The following is a 17,090-nucleotide window of genomic DNA, read 5'->3' as shown; positions in this document are numbered from 1 at the left end:
AGTAGTAAACAAAGATGCAGGATCCATCATAATTTATGTAGTGGCCCAACATAGTAGTTTTTAATAAGGCAGTACAGATAAGTACAGAGTGAGACATCAAGAAGGCCAAGAACACACTAGCAGGAAAAAAATTTCATGAAGATGAGTAAGAGCAGAGGAGGGACATGGAAAGAGTGATTTCACAGAAGCCAAAGCAAGTGTCAGCACTGCCAAATCCTGTCAAGAAAATAACTAAGATAACTGTAAAGTTTTTTTTTAGATCGGGTAACATGGAGAAAATTTGCAACAATATAGAAGACATCTGTTGTTTTTGCCTGCCTGACATCCCTTCCTCCTTCTCTTGATAACAAGAGTGCCCATTTACCTTTAGAGAACTTTCCTGTTGCATGTAGCTGTGGTGGGACCCTCAGTCCAGGTACTCTGCCCTCTCCTGCCCAGGGGCTAGACATGTGACCTCAGACGCTCTTCCTGGAATTTGAATTTGGGTGAACTGTTTGGTTTTTCAAAAGGATACATTGGGAATACACCTATGGTTTTGCCTTTATGGTTATCAATGTGATGAAACAGTGATCTAATGGAATTATGTTTTTATCTTTGTTATAACCTCAAATATAAGGTCAAAGAGGATGTTTGGTTATGAAGTTTGTTCAAATAGGGGAAGTTACCTTATTGGTATATTTTTAGCCCAGATTAATGTCTGTGTGATTAATGCATTATTGAGATATCTACAGAATTTGTTTTATGTTTCTAGCAACATATACACAGAAATATTTTGATGAGTTGCACCGAAATATTTTGATGAGTTGCACCCAGATCCGTGAAGCAAAAAAAATCAGATTGGTTACATAATTAAGGAAAAATATATCAGGTCTTTACCCAATGGCAGACCTTACAAATATGTCTGACTGGTTTATAAAAAGTCAATGCCCAAAATACCTCTATAAAGAATAGTATAGCATAATGGTTGAGCCAGGCTCTGGATCCAGACTCTTAGTAGTAATAACATTCTCTACTAACCAGATGTAAACCCTGAGGAAATTACTTAACATCTATGGGTCTTTGTGTTCTCATCTGTACAGTGAAGATGGTATTACACCTATTTCATGGGGTTTCTGGATGAATTAAATTAATTATTAAATGCAAAGCCTTAAAACAGCACACAGCACATAGTATACGTCAGTTATTAGTATTGCCGATGTGGTAGAAACAAGATCAATTTTTGACATGAAAAGGGCTATTGTAAAGTAGAAATTAGATCAGAACTCTGCCAAAGTCATCATTTTCAGTTCACATGAGCTTCATTGAACTGGGGACAAATCATCTGAATTGAGGTGGATGTGGTGTGGGACAGTTCCCACACCCGGGTTTCGTTTTGAGTGTTAAATGCGTTCAAGTATGAAAATTCAGGGTGAAACTTAGCACAAAACTGCCAGGTTTTGGACTACTCATTTCAGAACAAATTAGCATATTCAATTTCGGGGGCAAACCCGTTAACCAGTTTTGCTAGTTTTTTAGCAAAATTTACAACAACATTTTTTTTTTCTTTCCAAATTCTTTCAGTTTGGATCTTGGTCTCTGACATATTTTCATCTTTGGTCCATACTTGGACTGCTTTTTAGTTTTATAGTTACTTCTAATAATGTAGTAAGTGTTTGAAAATCTACCTTCCAAACAAAAAGTTAAGATTTTGACCATAATTTGTATCTTATTACCTGGTTCTCCACCACACCACCACCACTGTGCCATCCTTCTGACTCCCCTTATGTGAATTCTGTGGTCATCCTTGAATGTTTTTGAAATTCTTTGCTTTTTTGTTGACTCTTTGGCTTTTGTGTAACTTTTTTAGTTGTTACTAAAAGAGAATATAATGTTTTATACATAATATCTTGGGACATACTTTTTCAATGTGATAACATCATTAATTATATATTGTAGACAATGATGTGTTTCCTTGTTCCTCAGTCTCACCTTGGAAATTTTTCTCCAAATTAACATCAAATGATTGCACAATCCCTTGCTATTCATAGCCAGAGGACTTCTTATTAAATGTAGATTACAGTTCAATTTTTCTGACCCATCTATAGGTTAATCAAAACTTGGATGGAATGTTGATTTCTTTAAACATGTCCAAATCATGAAAACATTTTTTCACACTATGTTTCACTTTTTCAAAATTAGCAACCTATTGGTTATTAAATACGTCAACTGAATTGTACACTCGGTTTTCCTAACTTTCATCTCTTGCTTTCTCACTTATTTTTGTGTCTGCCAAGAGGATCCCCTTATAAATGAGAAGACATTTTTTGTACACAGTGGGACTATCTTATACAAATGAAAGGATCAGAGTAAATCATTTTTACAGTGCATACTGAACAAGTAAAATTATTCTAAGAAATGAAAGCTTTAGGTTTCCAAACAGTGCTGGCACAAATGCAACTGGAGAAAGCAACAATAATAAAGAACAAGTAATAAGTTATGTTCTTTCCTGAGAACACTGTTTTTAATCAACTGATTTGCTGTGTCTGAGTTGTTACCCTATCTTTAATTAAACATCCTTGGGTGGTATTTCTACTCAAAAAACAACTGTTGTAAGTTCTTTGCACTATGAATGTCAGTGTCTAAGGGCTAACATAATAGCCCGTAGCAACTTGGACAAATGGGATGAATAGGGAACAGCATTGGAGAGTGTATGTCAAATGAATTAGGGCAGTAGTTTAGTGAGCCAATGTGCCAATTTGGAAATGGATTCTTCTTCCTGCTGAAGAGCTCTTTTTAAAATAAATTACAATCATAAAGCTGCCACAGTTTACTGTGCATAGACATGTTCAGAATTGGCTCTCCTTCATGAGGGCTGCTTGGTACAGGTATTTAAGCTACTGCCAATAAGGCTAACAGCCTATCAAATAGAAAATATGCTGCAGGAAAATACATGGGTTAAGAAAAATAGTTAAATATCATGCTGTTATTTTGTATGTCTGTTTAAGCTTTTCTCTAAAACAAGTTGACTTGTTTTTAAATTGTTTTTAAAAAATAAACTCTAAAAGCCTTGAAAATAATGCAGTCTTAAAAGTAGTATTGATTTTAGTCAGTGCTAAAAACACTTTCAGGGGAATAAGATGAGAAACCACATGAACAAGTTTGCCACCAATAGTGGCAACAGTGTATGTCATGGATTTAAGAGAGACTCAAATAAAAATAAATCCTCTGGTGTATATGTGTGTGTGCAGATTTAAAGAGTATACTTTCACACTACAAGGTATTCTTTCTACTTGCTTCTATTCAAGCATACTAGCTTTTATAACACATATTGAGATGGCAAATCCAGCTTTGTGTCATCCAAAATGTTGAAGAAATTATCAGATTGCGTTTTTCTATGGTTTTGTATAGTACCTCCTATGGAAGATTGTAAGGAACAAGAGCCTATTATGGACAACAATATTTCTCTGGTGCCTTTTGAGAGACCTGCTGTCATAGAGAAGCTCACGGGGAATATGGGAAAACGTAAAAGCTCCACTCCACAAAAGTTTGTGGGTAAGCATTACAAATGTTTTTGCTTCTTTGCAAGGCGATTTTAATAGGAAAAGGCAAGTTCCCATGTATTAGAAATATATATGGTGTGTTTCAGTTCATGAAATAAATACCCATCTCTTTTCTCCATTATTCTTTTCTACTCTCTGCCACTCTGTGTGCACCACACTTACACCAACACACACAAACACACAAAAAGAAATAAAGACTGATAGTGGTCACCACTCAAAATGTGATGATATATAAAGTGAAATTACATGTAAAATAGAAAGTATTAATTTGTTTAAAAAATAATCATACAGAAGAGAAATGGTCCAGCCTGTTGGCCAGTTTTGTAATCTGTTTTAAAATTTTCATTAGTGCCAGTTTTTAACTGTTTTTTTTTTTTAACCTGTTAACATTTATGCCTAATGTTCCATTATTGGAAAGCTAAGCATGTGGGAGTTATTTATATCCCACTGCTCAAGGTCATCACCAAGGTCTGATTGCAAAAATTAAAAAAAATTCAACCTCAGGCATAAATGGGTTAATTATTTTAGTATTTTGTCTGGAACAAAGATAATTTTTCTTTTTTTTTTCCCCAAAATTCTGTATTGGAAAAATAATGCAGCAACCTACATTCAAGATGTTTCATGTTTGGTTCTTTATTTTATATTTTGATCTTTGTTTTTTCATCCAGCCTATGATTTTGAACTGAAAAGATTAAATATCATATATTTAGACTTTCCCTTTTCATTTCCAAACCCTTAGATATTCTTTGATACGCCCAATGTTGGCATCATTCTGAATGCATGCTGTAAGTCATAGAGTGTCTCTGAGGATACAAAAAGCATGGACTTTTTAAAAGAAATATGAATAATAGAGATTCAATGAAAAGAATTGTTAAAGAATTGTTATTCATTGTATATATAATATATCTATTCTTGCAGGCTTAATGTAGGATAAAAATATTCAAACAGATTCTCACATTCTAGTGTCATCATTGTGGGACATCCTGATTAAATGGTGATTGAGAGAAAAATCTTTGCTTTGGTTATTTCAGGAAGGAGAGACTAACACAATTACATTACTTCAATAAACACTTAAAGAAGGTTTCCTTTTAATCTGAAATTGAAGAACTAACACATCACCAAAATACTACTCTAAGAGTAGCTGGAGGGATTTATTGAGAACTCATTGAAAGACGGCCGAAGGGCGACTGTAAAGGCCATAGTTTGTACTATGTCAGTTGAAGCCCCTGAGTTATACACAAAGGACTGCCTCAGGCTTTCGGTAACTTTTCTTTCTGTTCTTGTGGGTAACTATGAAGAAAAAAGAAATAAACAACCAGTTTACTTATTTTTAATATTGTTTTTTTTGATGGATGTCATTAAATGTTTAAATCTAACTAGACTCTAGTGTAGTTGGAAAAATATAAAATATATTATTATTCTTTCTGTCTTCTGAATTTATATAGTCTACTCTTTGTAACATTTTTGTCATGTTTCCTGACTTAGAGATGTTACTCTCAATTTTATTTCACTGCATTCCTTAGAAAAGACGGACAGATTTTTAGAAAATTACATTATGATTCTAAAATATATATATTATATTTTTTAATTAAGAATTTGAGAGTATATTTTTCTTTATTTGGATTCTGTCCTAGTAATATATAACAAAACAGTAGCCACAGTTATTACTTCTATTATTGTTCTTGAAACAAAAAATTTCATCATTCCACACTTATTATAAATTGCCTTCTTCATGTGCCTCAGTTAAATACTATTCTTTGACCTTATCAAATTCTCCAGACTAATGATCCCTGAACTTCCTGCATATCTACTTGTCTCTCCCTCTCTTTTCTTATTCAGCTTAGATTCCATGGTTCATCACATCTACATCTCTTGCCAATATTCTTGCCTTTCTTGCTTTGTTGGCTGATCTGTCATCCCCTTCTCCTGGTGAAAACCCACTCTCTTGTAAAGCTGACTGGGCATCCTTTCCATACTTGTATCTCACTAGATGTGCACCCCAGCCTGCACATCTGGTACTTTTGGAGAAAATTCCACAGGCTGATGAGTTGGCATCAATATAGATAAATGAATAACTGATCCCAAATATCAGCTGGCCCATCCATGCTATGGATCAGCAATCCTTTAATCCATCCCTGAACAATCATCTCTCCTACTCTCCACCATGACAGTGCCAACCTTCTCTACTGTCTGCAACATGCTGTCTCACTCCTTGGTGATCCTATATCTATGTTCACAGGAGATAAAATCACTGGAAATGATTTCAACATAATATTATCAATTCTGTAGGATTGTATGCATCCATGTAAATACTTTTATCCTTTTTCCTTATTTCAATGAAAGAACTATCCCTCTTTCTTATTAAAGTTCATTCCTCCTCTTGTCATAGGAATTCTCCTATCCTGGCCCCCCAGATACCTCACAGTATTATTTTTCCTCTTTCTCACTTACATTTTTAACCTCTCCCCTCTATTAGCCATTTCCTATCAGCATTTAATGCAATAAATTCTCATAATTTAAAAAAATCTTCTTTTAAGCCCCGTCTCCTTCCAGGTACACCTATAGTCTCCTTTTCTTCAAAGATGAAATTGTTGAAAGAATCTCTGTGCTTGTTGTATATGATTTTTTTCCTACTCATTTCCAAGTGCATGCAACCTGTTTTTATTTCCCACACTCCATTGAAATTATTCTCATTGAGGTCACAACTAGCTTCTGTAGTGCCAAATCCAGTAGACTCTTTTAAGACAGTGTCTTACACAGCTCCTAGAGAGTGTCTGCCACTATTTAATAGTCAATTCCTTTGGAAACACACTCTTTTCTTGTTTTTTATAACACTGTTCTCTCTCTCTGACTGTGCTCAGTATTCCTTATAGACTTATCCTTAACAGCTGTATAAGTTGGGCAAAGTCCAAATGCAGGCCCCCATTCATATGCCTAAATATTTTTATATTATTAATCTAACTGTAAAACGTATTTTCTACCCTTCCAACTTGACTAAGTTCAAATAAATATGCAATTCTCAGATTTCTTGTAGCTCTACACTACACCTTGGCAGCATGAGCAGAACCACGCACTGGCTTACAGCTAGGCTGCTCTCTTAGACCCACTGCTAGTTCTCTCCATTACCAAAGGGGGTCTCACACACACACGTGTATGGACACCCCAGTCTGCACCTCCAGGTTCTTTCTACATTGTACATAAAGACCAGTGCCTTGGCCATCAGGCCTAGGTGTGTACTTACCAGTAGCACAGTTGGTATGAAGTATTATGGACCCTATGAAGAGGACTGTGTAGACCCTAGAAGCAGGCTCAGAACCATTTGGTCAAGGAATTCTGGGGTCTGAGTGAGCTTCAGATCAGCACATTCCCTTGGCCCCACAAGCTCTTCATTTCCTGAGAAGGGCCCAGGGCTCCCTAAACATGGGGCCCAGTGCAAACCCCACTTTCCCTGATCTATGAATAGGCAGAAAAATCTTTGTGTTATTCCAGGTTCTATTTTTTGATCCATCCCCTTCACACTCTACCTGGGTGATATCAGTTATTTCCTTGGCTTCAGAAGTTGCTTTCTGTCAACCAATGACTCATTTCTACATCTCCAGCTCAGGTCTGTCTTCTGAATTTGAGACTAAATCTTACTGGACATGACTATTACTCATAGTCCTCCCCAAACTGAATTCATCATCTTTTCTATCTCATTGTCATCCACTAAATTTCCTAGGCCAGAAACCTGGGCCAGAAACCTACAGCAACAATTTCCTAAACCCCTTTGCTAAATTAATACCTTCAGGGCACTTCCCTGTTTATCCCCTTCAATCTGTATTCCTTTAGGGAAATATTCAATTTTTTTAGCATATTTAGCGTTATATTATCTAACTTGTCTTTCTCACTTGTTTCCACTCAGCCTTATTGAAGTATAAGTAATTCCTCATTTATAAGCCATGCCCTCTTGTCTCTGATCCTTTCTACCAGCTGCTCCACCTCATGTTTCCTCACTCGGCTAATGTTTACAATCACATTCTTGTCCTTGATTCCATTTCCTTCAAGAAGTCTTTCTTTAGTCCTCTAGTATGTGCTAAATATTCCTCTTATTTGACCCCATCACACATATCACACTATGTCATAAATGATCCTTAAATTACTATTGTTCCTTCCAAACTGTAAACTCTTTGAGAATATAGATCAGGTTCGTCTAGCTTAACTTTGAAATGTTTGACACTGCATGTATTTTAAGTTGAGTGCCATGAAATATTTCTCCTCATTTTATCTTTCCGTTTTTATTACTCTAATCATTACACTGATCTCACTTAGGGGCCATTTCTTCAAAGCTGAAATAATGCTATCTACTTTAGTGTGTTTTTCTAGAATGCAAGCCTGTAGATCAACATTTTTCCATCAAAATTACAAGTTAAGCATCCATCCACAACAACATATTAACCATTTATAGGAAACGCACCTATGTTTTTAAGAAGCATTTATCTGTAAGATTTACCTATAAAAGTAACTGGTAAATAGAGACCACATTGTCTTATGGACAGAATTTTTAAAAGATGAAATATTCTGTTCAAAACCAGCAATATGTGGCTAAAAATCAAAACTGCTTTTCCTGTTGCAAGCACCAAAACTCTTTTATAGTTATCAGTCAGACATTATGTTGATGTATAATACTGGAGTAAAATTATATTTGTTAAGGTGTATATTTAAGGAAAAACTACAAACATACTTCAATCAAGAAAAGGTATGGGAAGATAGCAATGGGTGTACATACCAGCACCATCACATACACATGTCTAAATAAGAAAGAATGATATAAAAATGAATATCAATTTCAAGAAGCAAAACAATGAAACAAGATTTTCCAAGTTTATAAGAAAATACTTTTTGAAATAACCATTTTATTTTTAAATAACCCTAAATTTCATTCATTTGTATTAGGTGGTACAACTTTTAAAAGTATTTTAATAATGACTTTTAAAAAATCTCCAGAATGACATATATGGATTATATATATGTTTTCTAAAATAGTGGCTGAATCAAACAACTTAACCCTACACAACAGTGAGGTGCCATCTGTTATAACAAGATCACTCTCACTTTTATGCAAAATCAATCATAATCTCTGACTTATTTTTACTGGGTATTTATTCTTCCTCCTATTCTCCTTGAGCTCTGTTCAAGTGAGAATTTTAAAAGAAAATGAAAATATAATAGACTCAATCATCTCTTTCAGACTAAATGCATTCTCATGACGGCATCAGAACAAATGCAAAGGGCTTATGAAATTTTTATTGCTTTTATATTTTTTCATGTCAAGAATATTTGTGGCCGGATCCAGTGGCTCATGCTTGTAATCGTAACCCTTTGGGAGGCCAAAGTGGGCAGATTACTTGAGGCCAGGAGTTCTAGGCAAGCCTGGCTAACATGGCAAAACCCTATCTCTACTAAAAATACAAACATTAGCCAGATATGGGGGTGCATGCCTGTAATTCTAGCTACTCGAGTGGCTGAGGCGTGAAATCCCTTGAACTGGGGAGGAGGAGGTTGCAGTGAGCAGAGATCACACCACTGCACTTTGGCCTGAGCAACAGAGTGAGACTCTGTCTCAAAAAAAAAAAAAAAAAAAGTGTGAGTATCAGCAGAATTGCTCAAATACTTGAGCATAATTTGGTAATATATACCAAACTATGAAAAATGGAGGCAATCAGTCAACTTTGTACCCTTTCATATTTTTAATCTGATACTAATTTTTTTTTTTTTAACTTCTTTCACCTCCCATTCCTTTCCAGGGGAAAAGCTCATGCGATTCAGCTACCCAGATATTCACTTTGATATGAACTTAACATATGAGAAGGAGGCTGAGCTGATGCAGTCTCATATGATGGACCAAGCCATCAACAATGCAATCACCTACCTTGGAGCTGAGGCCCTTCACCCTCTGATGCAGCACCCGCCAAGCACAATCGCTGAAGTGGCCCCGGTTATAAGCTCAGCTTATTCTCAGGTCTATCATCCAAATAGGATAGAAAGACCCATTAGCAGGGAAACTGCTGATAGTCATGAAAACAACATGGATGGCCCCATCTCTCTCATCAGACCAAAGAGTCGACCCCAGGAAAGAGAGGCCTCTCCCAGCAATAGCTGCCTGGATTCCACTGACTCAGAAAGCAGCCATGATGACCACCAGTCCTACCAAGGAAACCCTGCCTTAAATCCCAAGAGGAAACAAAGCCCAGCTTACATGAAGGAGGATGTCAAAGCTTTGGATACTACCAAGGCTCCTAAGGGCTCTCTGAAGGACATCTACAAGGTCTTCAATGGAGAAGGAGAACAGATTAGGGCCTTCAAGTGTGAGCACTGCCGAGTCCTTTTCCTAGACCATGTCATGTACACCATTCACATGGGTTGCCATGGCTACCGGGACCCACTGGAATGCAACATCTGTGGCTACAGAAGCCAGGACCGTTATGAGTTTTCATCACACATTGTTCGAGGGGAGCACACATTCCACTAGGCCTTTTCATTCCAAAGGGGACCCCTATGAAGTAAAGAACTGCACATGAAGAAATACTGCACTTACAATCCCACCTTCCCTCAGATGTTGACATACCTTTTATTTTTTTTAATATTATTACTGTCAATAATTTTTATTTTATGGACGCAGTGTCATTTGCTCTGCCTAATTATGATGAGGAAGAAACAGAAGAGAGAAGGGATGGAAATATTGTTTCTTTATCACTGGCTTGTTTATTTTGTGGGAATTTAAAAGCAGTCCATTTCTACTAAGGCAGATCATGCTTTGAAAAAATCACTTGATTCATAAAGATTTGTCACCTAAGAGATTCTGATTTGCCACTGATATTCAGGATTATGATGGAAGACAGGAAAGTTTAGAGTTTTCTGGGTAGGACTTTGGTGGTTTAAAATGGTATAAGTAACTTTATTCTTGAAAGAAGAATGTGTTTCAAACTGTAAACCAATTTTTTGTTCTTCAGACATCATGGAACACAAAACACATTGTTATTTTCAGTGATAACTCCTAAGATGAGCTGAGTTGTTGTTGTGGGTTCTATGTTTACTTCCCCTATGGAATTTATAATTCAATATGTTTTACACTGTACCATATAGCAAAACTTTTCAACTACAGGTAGTTAAGGGCCACCTACAATACATCTGAGGTCCTGTGATCTTATTTTTCTAAACGTAAGCACTGTTTTTCCATAGTTTTGATGACTGGCATTTTATAGACACCCTGGCAGCCTTACTTTTAACACCTTTAATGAATAGTATTTTTATGTAGTTTTCAGAATAACATATGGTCTAAGAGTGGATAAAAGGCAGTCAGTAATTTCTGGGAGGGACTTCTACTTTCGTAAATTTGTTTGAGAGGTTTTCTTTTAAAGTTGTAATGTGATGGCAGCATAGTATATGTATTTGTTTCTAAAAGTATGCTTACGATTGTCACTTTATCAGCATTTGATCAGTGTTAACCAGTCAGCAGAAAAATATAATTATGCTAACAGTAGGGGGAGAAAACCCACTTAGAAATCCATTTTCTGGTATTTCTTTTCACTAGTTTTTTTCAAGATGTGACCTCCCAGTGTTCTGTCCATAGTTCATTCATCTTTTACTCTTCGAGTAGAAGGTCTTAAAAGTCTTGCTGTTGGCTGTTTCTTTCAAAATCTCCTCAGAGCAATTGCTAATTTGACCTGAATCTGGTAACTTGAACCCTGCAAGGTTATAGAACTAGGGCTATTTATTTTAGTATTTCTTCAGTAGTATTTACTACTCTTGCTGCAAAGAAAAGGGAATGGGACTTCTTTGTAACCTGTACATTGGACAACAGATAAAAGACACAAAAAAATAAGAAAGTTTACTTTTACCCTTCTCGGAGTCTAGAATGTGACAGAACCCCCAAAGGAAGGTCCTGCACATTTTTCTGTTTCCAAAACATTTAACTCTGTAAGTCCTTGTCAGAAATGAATCTCAATCCCTTAGTATGGAATTCCCCTTACATGGCATAGGTTGCCATATTTCATGTGCAGATTTTGATTTCGTTTATGTGGGTGCTCTGTTTTTTTCTTTGCAGTCCAACCACATTAGAGGGGAGGAACCGAGTGATATTGATTCAAGTCATTTTAGGGGGACATACTTGGAAGGCAGAACTTGCTGCTTCTGTTTGGGGAGGACAGGCCTGACTGTGACTGGATTATCTGATAACCATTTGTGAATACTGAAATTCTGTTAGCAGTAACTGATAACTACTCTAAAAGATCATTAAATAGGATGCTGAAATTATGTATCTTAATACAGTGTGGTATGAGAATTACCAAGTCAAGAGAATTGTGGACATAAGCAAGTTTGGCCCCAATACTGCTCTTAACTCATTTTCCAGCTTACCATTTGCTATTTAAATGGTAAGCACCAGCTAAGCACTTCTAAGCACTAACAAAGCTAGAACTAGGCAAAAATTGTTAGAACTCAGCCCTCTTCTACCAGTCCCTATCATAATTATTTTTCGGAAAATGTCCAAACTGCCCCTTTAAATCTAAGGGAATGCACCAAAACAGAGATATACAGAATGTCAACCATTTCCTTTTTTTTTTCTGCATGCCTTGGTACATTGTGAACATACAACCTATTCAAAGTTAAAGCATGTTTTTGAGACTCTCTCACCCGCCCACTGCCAACCATTCCTGAATAATAAAATAATAATTGGAATGGCATTTTTTTTTTCCTTTTGGATGAGGTAAATAATTTTAAGGTTCACAATTATGTCTTTTACTGCAATTTAAGGAAACATTTGGATGTCAGTCAATATGTTTATAATTTTGGCTACGTGCAAATTTCTGCTGGCATTGTCTATGAATTTTCTTCCTGCTTTTTTTTTTTTTCAATATATGAACAATCATGTATCTACCTGCCCCGGGATGGAACTGAATTTAGGTGGACCCTAAACAGTTGTGTAGTTCCCTGATGAAGACAGTGCTAGGCACTTACCTTTTCTGATTTCATCTTTTTGGGAATCTGTTTTACTGAAGGTAGTTAGTAGCTGGGAGTGCATTTGCTACAAGCATGTACTTGTATTTTCCTAGCTTCATGAGGAACAGAAAGAGGTGGATATGGCTCAGGGTGTGGCAGGGACAAATGAGGACAAGGTCAATTCAAATTTGTGGGTCAGAAAGAATTTTTGTGGACATAGTGTTTTTGGAGAAACTCTGGATGGTTATATATGCATGCCTTCACAAAAGGAAATACGCAAGGTTGTAGCATCTAAAAATAAATATAAGAGTCAGACACCAAATAAATCAAGTTTTACATAACAGTTGTATGCCCAGTTTATTTAGGTGAGATTTCACATTACAGAAACTATTTGAGGAGCATGAAAATGGGTTATCTTCTGTATTTCCCAGTTTGGCAAAAGTTCAGAATTTCATCACGTTGCTTTGCCCTAATTTTGCCCAGAATTTTGTCTTAGCCTCTCTCTAATAGTGATGAATCATGCATAAAAAGCCATTCTAATTGGACCTTTTTAAGACAGGGAAAGGGACCAGTAGGCAGATTGGAAGACATTTCAAGTCATTGAAATATTCCACTGAGATTTCCTAAAGGGACAAAATTGGGAAAATAAGAAACTACGACTTAGATTTGGCTACATAGTAGAAAGTATCTCCCCTACATACATATGTATGAATCATAGGGTATATGTGTGTGTGTATTACACACACATTCTTTTAAAGAGAATTCATGGAAAAAAAAAGCAGTTGGAGTGATCAGACTTATTGTGAAAACATACAGAGAATTTAAATGACAGTTAATACTAAGAAATTAGGTGGGTTTAGTTTATCAGGTTGTAATAGGAATCACTAAAGAAGTTACTAGTGTGTCTTTAGGACCAGTGGCAACTCTTAAATAAAACTTTGGGTCCTTATTATCTACCTACAGAACAAAGTGAAACAAACAATGATTAAGCTGATTTGATGTAAATTCAAAGATATTTAATGTAAAGTTTTTTGGAATAGGAAGAAAATACAGAAAATAAATATTATCAACAGTTACCTAATAGCAAATAGAGAAAGACAAGAATAGTTTAGTGAGTCCAGTATTTTGTTTTTGTAGTTTTTATCTTGGTTGTACAACTCACAAAACCCTGCAGTCTTTGGTATTTTATAAATGTTTAACAAAATTTACATCAGATTAAGGCATTTAGATGAAAATTATGTTCTCACTATCTTCCAAATTTTATTTCATCCTATCTCCAAAATGATTTCTTAGGGTAGAAAAGGAGCAGAAGGGGCTGTAAAAATACAAACAAAAAACTGTGTGCCCCTAGTTTCAGGCAGAACTTAAACTGTCAGAGGTACTAGCTACATGATTTGTTTTTGAACTTTGGATTGTTCACGTCCAAAAATTGATAAATTACATTTGTGTTTATCATCAATTATATTTTATATATTATTTTAATAAATACTATCTGAATGAAGACTATTCTAAACCAGAAAATTCCCCAAATCCAAAAGAAAAAAAAATGTGGGAGGGGGTGAAATTGAAGTTTGTATATATGAAAGTTATCTTAGAAATATTTTTAATTCTCCAGTTTCTGCAAAATAATTAAAATATACAGTAACTGGCCTCCTAAATCCTGAATTTAATGTATTGAATACTTATTTTCTTTATGTTGGTGCCTTTTTAAAATGCATTGAGAGTGTTGGTTAGCTGTCGCAGCTCTACAATACTTTTAATATGCATTTTTAAAAATCACTTAAAATTGAGCACTGTATAATTCATCCCTGTGTTTTTAGGGCAAATCTTTAGAGCAATTTCTAATAGAGAAATTTTCAGCTCAGCTGTTAAAAGGAAAAGGAAATTTTGAAACTAGACTTTAATAATACCTTTTTAGTTTCATAGTATTTCTGAATATGATTACAAGATTATGCAGGTAAAATATAGAGTGAAACTTTACCTGTGAATTGAATTATAATTTGTTTTTTGTTTTGTTTTTAAGGAAGAATAAGTCCTGTATCAAACAAGAATTTATTAGATAATTTTTTGGTCAATAAAATACAGTGTTGATTTGGATTTTCATCTCCAGACTAGTATTGTTCTAGTCTTGGAATCTGTATTTTCTAATCTGTTAGAAAAGAGATTGAAAATTGATGGAATAATGTGAAAAAGCAGGTAATTAATTCTCCTTGAGCAAAGCAAAACTGAACAGTCATATCACATTGCTATTCTCCAAAGCATAATTTCAAATGGTTTCATACCATGGTTGTGTATTACTTGCAATGAGCGTGTTAGGATATGACAGCTTTTTAAAAAAATGAGCTGCTGGTTATACAAAACAAATGGCATATGACCAAGAAGCTGTGATATGCTAGTGTTTCTTTTTATCATAGCGTATTACTAGGCCAAATAATGACACCTTGAATATTTTTACATTTATTGCAGAAACCGTAAACTTTGGAATTTCCATAAGGTTTTTATGTAATATTATATTTCTAGCTTTTTAGTTTTATCTTGCTGTACTGTAAGTTTGAGGATATTTTTCACATGCACTCTTAGGAATAAGTTCATAATTCTGTTTATGGGGCTTTCCTCCCATAATACTGCGTTTGTATATTTTCTGTATAAATGTGTTGTGTATTAACCTTTATCCCATACAGAGAGTGGTACAAGAATGACTAGTTTTCTAAGATGTCCTTTTTATTGTGAACACAATATAAAATCTAGAGGCCCTCTGCTAAGCCACATAAAGTACAGCATATAACTTCGTATAGGTACAAATAAGCAAGTTTGCAGTGAATTGGGCCTTCAAATTACCTCAAATGACACACAGTAAGAAAAGCTTCTTGAGCAGGTGGAGGTCACTGAATCCCCTACTATGCACTTACCAAGATTTTACTTACTTTTATTTACTGGAAATTGATTTTTTTAAAAAAATGAGTACACTGTAACAAGGGAAGGGATCTGGGTTTTGTTGTTGTTGTTTTATTCTTGCTTTTTAACGTAGCTCAAATTCTGAAACTGTGATTTAAAAATTTTTGACAGTGAAGCATTCTGATTTTAAGCATAACTCCCATCCCTTTCTGTGTAACAAAGGTCTCTCTGTTATCTCTTAACTTTTGTCACATCTCCCCCAGCCTCTTTCTTTGTCCATCTCCCTTCTGTCATTGTCTATGGATGTCTTTACCTCTCTGTTCTCCTAAAAGTTTGAAGATTAGATCAACTCTTATTTCTAGTTCATTGGTAATTTAATCTTAATTTTTTTGTTCGTGATTTTTGTTGGTTGTATAATCTGCTGACGTATTTTTATACTCAAGTGTAGTTTTCTATTAAAAAGAAAAGTGGTTGGATTAAAAATAGTAAGCTATATAACCCTCATGTTACTTTCACTTTCAAATATTGGGTACCTAAAACATTACTTCAGAGATTATGTAATCCTATTATAGTCTGTTTGCTTTCCTTTATTGTTGGATTTTACATTCTGATTTGGCTTTCCTCCAAAAAATGTATATCACGAAAGACTAGACAGTTATTTGCAAGTGTTTAGAAAGGTGTTAAAAATGTAAAGCAAAGAGTCTTAACTTTCTCCTAATTGGGAGAAAAATGCTTTAACATTACTATAATAATATTCCAGGTTTGGAGGGGGTCTCCAGGCCCCATATTTGCTGTTAATAGTTGGACCTTTTAGACCATGTGTTATTTGCAATCCCAGAATGATTGCTTCTGCTATTAGTTAAAAAGATACTATTCTTTTCTTTCTGTACAAGTGCAATACTCCCCTTGAAGTCTTAAAAACTATGGTGATTTTGTTTTTTCTTTTCTGACCTATTCTTCCTTTAGCTAATGGCAAAAAGAAACTCATAAAAGTCATAGTATGTTAAAGGACACAACAAGCAAAGAGAAAGACACTCCACAATCAAAAGATTACAGAATGTGGAAACCACTAGTCTGATCTCATGGTATCTTTATTTAGGCTAAATTTCCATGGAAATTAGTAATCTTTTGCTTGAAAAATGTGTCCTAAAGTTGAACTTTTTACAGATTGAACCTTCTTAGACCCTCGCCCAATGCTCTAAATTAAGAACCTAATACTTAATATTTTTATTTCACTTCTCTCCTTTTAGAAATAAACTTTTAAACAAAAGCAAAGCACTTAGCTGAGTTTTAAACACTTACATATCACCTATTGGAGAAAAATTTTTAAAAAATATTTGGAGCAGTCCGGTTTTCATACAAATTTAAGTAAGAAGTATTTTTCTTATACGTATTTATATGTAGTGTGCTAATTTTCTTTTTTTATACCTGTGTCCCTGTAGTTAAACTGCTGTAATATAAATACATGTTTTTTTAAAAGATAACATTTCTTTGGCATTTCTTTTAAAGGCAGTTACTGCATTTCTGCATTTGTACAGTATGTGTCTTGGCCATTTTAGATATTTTTTCTTTAACAATACCAAAGGTAATTAGACTATTTTAAAGACTAATTGCTTGACAGTTTCTAGGATATTTTGTGTTTTAGAAACAAAAAAAAAAAAAAAAAATAGGTCAAACCAG

At 34.9% G+C, this 17,090-nt stretch overlaps 1 protein-coding gene across 14 annotated transcripts in view; it reads left to right on the top strand.

Moving 5' to 3' along the window:
* Positions 1 to 13,328, top strand: part of LOC105481149 (IKAROS family zinc finger 2) — a 151,227-nt gene extending 137,899 nt beyond the window's left edge. For all 14 annotated transcript variants that reach the window (XM_011740494.2, XM_071073326.1, XM_011740491.3 and 11 more), the window contains 2 exons: positions 3,388 to 3,531; positions 9,323 to 13,328. In XM_011740494.2, the coding sequence (XP_011738796.2) occupies positions 3,388 to 3,531; positions 9,323 to 10,047 (869 nt within the window). In that variant the 3' untranslated portion in view covers positions 10,048 to 13,328. The remainder of the gene's footprint in view (positions 1 to 3,387; positions 3,532 to 9,322) is intronic.
* Positions 13,329 to 17,090: the final 3,762 nt, after the last annotated feature.

This window comes from Macaca nemestrina, chromosome 11 (genome assembly GCF_043159975.1).
Source record: "Macaca nemestrina isolate mMacNem1 chromosome 11, mMacNem.hap1, whole genome shotgun sequence".
NCBI lineage: Eukaryota > Metazoa > Chordata > Mammalia > Primates > Cercopithecidae > Macaca > Macaca nemestrina.
Note: the sequence above shows the minus strand (reverse complement) of the source record. Positions and strands in the feature narration are given on the sequence as shown.